Raw genomic sequence first — 6,721 nt, 5'->3', positions numbered from 1 at the left:
GCAGAAGAGAAGAGAGCAGCGACAACAATCACATGAGCACGACGCTGCATGTGAGGATGGAAAAAATCACGCAGCTGTCCAAGTGCATATGGAAGCTCAAGCTGAAGAACACTCCGCACTCTGTCAAATGGTCAGTCGTCACCAAGGCCCCGGCCTACCCAAACGCGGCCAAGCGGTGTCCCCTATGCCTGGGCTGAGAAACTAGAGATACTGGAAGCAGACAAAACGGTCAACATCAACAAAAGTCGGAGCTGGTATCGAAAACGACGAAATGCAGACACGAGAACAAGTAATTACATGTCCAAATTCCCACCATCAGTTACATGAGTTGTTTTTTTCAAAATGGCGCAACTTGCACCAGGTTTGGCGCCATTGTGCTTTCTCTCTCCCTCTTCACGCCTGCCATGGTCTTGCGCTACTGTCGCTATCGCCTTCGATGGCTCGGTAACACTGCCCTGTTATCGCCTCTATTTTCACCTACCGGTGTATCCTTTAACTCTCACAAACAACTCAATACCACTCTCCCCATGCTACGTCTTCACTTCACACACACGCACTAACTTCCACACTACCATCAAATATCTAGGCCTGCTCGTAGAGGATTCGATAGTGAATGCTGCTGTCTGATGATCGCTGAAATGCGTGAAATTTAAAGTTACAGCTACACAACCTTTCGCCTCTGTTGTGTGTGTAAACGTACAGCCATGGACATGACTGTACATTAGGCCTACTGTACTACATGCATCTCTGCGCGATTTTCCGCCGTTTGCACAGTGACAATGATGGTACATGTATATGGCTATCTTGTAAAAATTATGTACGCAGATTGAATATATACAAAAGAGATAGAACCAATAACGTTACTAGTTACATGGATATGAATACGAGTCCACAAAGGTAAGGAGATCTTATGCAGTCACATATAGTCCAGCGGCCCAAACTTCAAAAAAAATTTCCGTTTCAGTCTCAAGCAGACAACCTGGGTTCTTCACTACGGCCTAAAGTATGTTACGTATACCTGACCTGGATTCCGCTTGTTGTCATCTTCAGAGTTAGGGCAGAAGCTCAGGAGAAGCCAATTTCTCCGCTCTCGTCGGCGATACTGCGCACCATCTGGGGGTGCACAGTTCACGGAAAGGAGCGCCTTTTTCAAATTTTTGAAGATGACGACGACACCGACAGAATACTCTTTTAAATGTAGAATTGCATTTTCGTTTGGTAGTTGCATAGTAGTTGCGTTTCGCGCTGCTTGAGTGCCTCCTGCCCACCGCTCACAGCATGGTAAACACCTTTTGACATGATGGAGGAAGAGGCCGTGGAGCTTCTTAGGCCTCGTCCTGGGAATGGCGTTGTATCGCGGGAATTTTGCTTGTGCCATTGCGTTCAATGCATCGCAGGAAAAGCAAACCCGATTTACTTTGCAGAGTTGGGAAACTTTGTTTGAAGCTGCTAAATGCAGGCAGGACGAGCTATACCTTCTTGTGCGAGAGCGTCCGCGGATGGTACCACCGCAAGTGCTACAGTACATACACTAACAAAACGTTGCTGGGTCGGCTGCCACTTGGACGTGGCCATGACTTTTCAAGCCATTCTGAATTGGAGGAGATACATGTATGTGATGATGGGACACCATGTACCAGCAAAGCGTAGAACAAGGAGAGATGTACAATGATTGAATCCACATCTGCAGACTTGTGCCTCATGACATGTGCATCTAGCAGAGTTGGAGAACAACGCAAGATTTTTGGCTTTCGCTCCAGAATGGCCCAGATTGCGTTGCAGCGGAAATCCACTATCAACGTCGGAGCATGCTACAGTGCCTTCACCCACCTGGCCACTATGCACCGGCAACGAAGTGGCAAAGGGAGTGACCAGCCGTCGGCCTACGAAACATTTGACAGCCTGGTGCTGTATATACTGTCCGAGTTGAAGTCTGCAAGGGCCTTGCCCATGAAGCTTCTCACGGATAAGTACAATAACTGCAAACGGCACCAGCTTGGCCGACCATCACACTCCGCCTTAGTATCCAACTTTCATGCTGAAAAAGAAGATAATGAGCTACTTGGGGACCAGGTGAGTTCTTGGCATTGTTGGATGTGTAGAAATAATTTGATTATGTTTTGTTGTTTGGTCATGACCAAGGAAATCCAAATAACACATACGCTCAACTACAAGATCACATGATTGCATGTACACACCAGATCATGAGTTCAGACTCAACTCATGCACAGCAACTAAAAGCCGCTAAGTTCATTTCACACGCGCGCTCGGGAAACGGCACATGCTGCATGCATAACATAACACGATGCGCTTCTATCATGAATGTCTGGGTGGCCAAGGAATGCCACAATGTGTATGTAGACGTGAACACTACAGTGCCTGACATCTACAACATAGGAATGTATTAAATGGAATGCAAGTGTTCATGCTCATGTAATGTGGTAGTCTTCTTTGGTTGAATTACGTTCGTGGCTGTTACACGTATTATTACGACCAGCTTGGCTCTCGCGCTACTTCACACGGTACACATGTAGGTCAGAATAAATCAGGGCTTGTGGTCCGAGTCAGAGTAATGTCCAAAGCTGACGTCAGTATTCTAGGCTGACTTTATGCAAGAAGAGACAGAATTATAAACTGGTTGTTTTCTAAACACAATTGTATAGCCCGTGATAACGCGGACATGCGAACTTGACTTGTTTAAGGATCGAATTTCATTGGCGTGTTTCATTTGCGTTTTGTGTTTGAACTGTGTGTTTCCTTCAGCAATTGACATGTATGGTAAGTGGCATGGGTATACAGGCGCACTCTTCACGGAGCAACCACTTGTCTGTGTCGTCTGCAAACGGTCCGATGGCCGGTAATACCCAGTCATTGCCGAACAGTCATACTAGTAACGCACCTGGCCCGGCTCCAACCATCCCAGTCCAGCCGGTCGCCGCAGATTTCCTGCCCGCATCCACGTCCACTGCGCACCCCAGTGTCCGGCAAGAGAACGGGCCCAATGCCAGGAGTTACGACGGGCCCACTGCCAGGAATTACGATAGGCTCACTGCCAGGAGTTACGATAGGCCCGCTGCGATATCCACTGGGCTTGTCCCCGCCAATGTCGTGTTGCCCACTCATTTCGGCTTCAAAGGATCCGCTACTCCGCCGCGTCAGGTGAACACCAGTGGATCCGTTTCATCTCTGGGTACTACATTAGCCTCCAGTACAGATGTGTTGGCTAGTACGGCTTTGACTATAACCTCGGGTGCGAGGCAACCAGTGGCGGCTGCGGTGTCTTCTACAGCGCCATCTCAACCACGGTCGCAGCAGGTTCTTGCTGATCTCTAGCGTGCTATGTGATGTGTGAGTGTGTGCGCGCGCGGACGCGCACACACAATGCCATGTGTTGTGCGGTGTGTGTGTGTGTGCGTGCGTGTGTGGTTTGTGTATGTGTGTGTGTGTGCGAGCGCGCGCGCACAATGTCATGTGTTGTGCGGTGTGTGTACGTGTGTGTGTGTGCGCACGCGCGCATGCATACAATGCCATGATGAGGGTGAAGGCAGTTTCGATAGTGGATTGGACTGTGAATCGGACAGTGAGTCTGAAAGCTAAGGCTAGTGGACCGCACTATTGAAGTTTTTGAATTGATTTGAATTTGAATTGTACTTTTCAACTCTGCAGCAAATGACAAATACACTACTGCGCTATTATTTACAACATCTTCCATATCGCTCGTTTGCTAAGATCAGCTTATGATCGCTATCACTCTGCCGTTTTCCGGTGTCCTTTGCTTCGCTCGTGCTAGCTCTCTTCCGCTGGTGTTGTCGAGATCGTGTCCCAATAAATGAAATCCTCTCATACGAAAGATCCATGTTTGGGGGTGATTTTGGTCGAATTTTACAACAAATCAATCTGTGCCATCTCTAATCACCATCAATAGGAAATGAACGCTCGGCAAAGGGCAACCATGATCTACGAATCATCGAAATACAAGAACAAATTCACATCGACTGCACTAATTTTCAATAAAATATCGTATCACATGCTGCCAATTTCAATCAAGGAGTCGTAAAATAACGTAAAATAACGACTTCCGTAACGAAACCTAAAATTGGTTCTTCCCAGCTTATGCCCTAGTTCTGGACATGACAACAAGCCGTTTCGACATCCCTAGGACATGGTCTTTCCACCCATGCAAAGCTCAGGTTGTCTGCTTGAGACTGAAACGGGACTTGCAAAACAACGTCTTTTAGATTTGGGCCGCAGGACTAATAGTGCTAGAACAAGGCAAAACATACATGTACATGTAGACATTCGACGACCTGACACCTACATGTTCATGTATATGAAGCTCCAAAACATCTACGAAGCGCAAACGAACAACCTTCCAACTAGGAAGGCTCAGGTGCGGAAAGTTCCTATCTGAGGAAGACATGCGCCACGAAGATGTGCCTTCGGCAACAAATAATGTCGAAAGTAACTAGCTACTGGATGATGATGAGGACGAGACTATTAAGACCATTGGACAAACCGGTCTAAGTACAACTCGAAGACGCAAGGCAACACACCCCCCAACTTGGGAGGCTCAAGTATGTACATGTACATAAATAGGGGAAGCCAAGCAGAGAAGAACTGTAGCAAATCGAAAGTCACTACAGTATCCTTCCGGGAATTCCCCCCATACATGTACAATGTCATGTACATGTACAATGTCATGTACATGTACATGTACATGTTTATCACTCTCTCATTATTGACTCTCATTGATTATCGCTATACCCAAGCAGTCAAATATTCCTGCATATTTCCCTCCTAGGGCTATATTGACTGCTTACATGTCATGATGTACATGTATCTAATATTGACTGAGTACGAGGTCAATGTACATGTAGGAAACGAGAGAGCTTGGAAGCTCAGGGCCCTACGCTATGCTTTTTTTGCCTTGATGACCTAGACAAAAAAAAAGCATAGGGATGTTATAAATTCTTTTAAAAAATCCTTTTTTTTAAGACATAACCTGGGATTCGAACCCGCACTATCGCGCGCCCTGCATGCATCCCCCGATACACTTCGCATACATTTGTTTGTTTGTGTGTTTGTTTGTGTCACGCCTGGCGCTATCCATATCTTACGGCAAAAAAAGCATAGGATGTGATAAATTTTTCAATTCTCCTAATTTTTCAAGCATATCCTGGGATTCGAACCCGCACTATCGCCCTACATGCATTCTACCATACACTTCGCATTCATACCCATTCTTCCAAGTTGTTTCACTTTGTGATCTTGCATTTGAAAGCCCTATTTGAATATGCATTGTGGCCAGCCGTCTTTGATGGCACGGTACGGTAGGGGATAGGTACGGGACAGGTACGATCGAGGGTAATATGACACCGTCTTCCGTACCGTACCGTACCATCAAACACAGCTGGCCACATACAGCTGGCCGCAATATTCAAATAGGGCTTTCAAACGCAAGATAATAACGTGAAGCAACTTGGAAGAATGGGTATGAATGCGAAGTGTATGGGGGAATGCATGTAGGGCGATAGTGCGGGTTCGAATTCCAGGATATGCCTGAAAAAATAGGAGAATTAAAAAATTTATAACATCCTATGCTTTTTTGCCGTCAGATACGGATAGCGCCAGGCGTGACACAAACAAACAAACACACAAACAAATACCAAACGAGAGAGCTTGGAAGCTCAGGGCCCTGCGCTATGCTTTGTTGCCTAGCTCATCGTGCATGGTGTTAGAACTGATGGAAATGTGTTTTCCTTTGATTAGCTACATCATTGTATTGCAAGAACGTTTCAATGAGTTACTGAAGTAACGTCTTCTGCATAGCTATGGGACCGGCGCTGACTCTGCCGATCAAGGGCGTTCTGGAGTCGACGGGATGTCTGTCCTGACGTTTCCTGGGACTGGCGCTGACTCCGCCGATTACGGGCGTTCTTCTTCTTATTATTATTATACTGACGGCAGCTAACATCCATTCTAATTGCATTTACTCGTCTTCCTACTTTGTATTTCTTTCCAGAAAATCTCCCCATACAGCAGGGAGTCGTTTACATAATATGACTCCCTGCTATACATCTACATGACTGTATACACGTTATAATTATTATGCTATCGGCCTACATGCGATTCCCGGGCTGGTCGACAGGCGGCCCAGCCAGCCTGCTAGTGGGATCTCGGCCTCGCCCACAAATCCACACAAAATGTTACTGCACTGAATGCATTCCCCCGATACACTTCGCATAATATATACTCATTCTCTTGATGGTACCGTACTCTTGATGGTACGGGACAGGTACGGGATAGCGCCAGGCATGCCGCGGCGCCGATGACACAAACAAACAAAAATATTGTGGCCAGCTGTCTTTGTTGGTACGGTACGGTACGGGACAGATATGGGATAGCGCCAGGCGTGACACAAACAAACAAACACCAAATTAAAGCTGCGTGGACCCTGGCTAGCGCCAGACGGTACTGAAGTAACGTCTTCTGCATAGCTACGGGAATTAAGAGGTATAATGTGGCCAGCTGTTTGTGGCCAGCTGTGTTTGATGGTACGGTACGGGAAAGATACGGAAACCAGCAAAATATTGTGGCCATCTGTTATGTACAATCCTGTACAGCCTTTGTAGTAACAGATACGGGACAGATACGGGACAGATACGGGATAGCTACAGGCGTGACACAAACAAACAAACAAACAAACGAACAAACAAACAAA

At 46.6% G+C, this 6,721-nt stretch overlaps 1 protein-coding gene across 1 annotated transcript; it reads left to right on the top strand.

Moving 5' to 3' along the window:
- Window positions 1-1,268: 1,268 nt before the first annotated feature.
- Window positions 1,269-3,852, top strand: LOC135819576 (uncharacterized). The gene is made up of 2 exons (XM_065332810.1): window positions 1,269-2,073; window positions 2,764-3,852. Exons 1-2 carry the CDS (start codon window positions 1,669-1,671, stop codon window positions 3,331-3,333), a joined length of 975 nt encoding a protein of 324 aa, XP_065188882.1. The 5' UTR covers window positions 1,269-1,668; the 3' UTR covers window positions 3,334-3,852.
- The last annotated feature ends 2,869 nt before the right edge of the window (window positions 3,853-6,721 follow it).

This window comes from Sycon ciliatum, chromosome 6 (genome assembly GCF_964019385.1).
Source record: "Sycon ciliatum chromosome 6, ocSycCili1.1, whole genome shotgun sequence".
Taxonomy (NCBI): Eukaryota; Metazoa; Porifera; class Calcarea; order Leucosolenida; family Sycettidae; genus Sycon; species Sycon ciliatum.
The sequence above is the reverse complement of the archived record's forward strand: the minus strand, read 5'-3'. Positions and strand labels throughout refer to the sequence as shown.

Coding starts and splice junctions, on each gene's coding strand:
- LOC135819576 (XM_065332810.1), top strand. CDS start 1,669: ATGATTGAATCCACATCTGCAGACTTGTGCCTCATGACATGTGCATCT. Junction 2,074..2,763: donor ATGAGCTACTTGGGGACCAG/GTGAGTTCTTGG, acceptor TGTTTCCTTCAG/CAATTGACATGTATGGTAAG.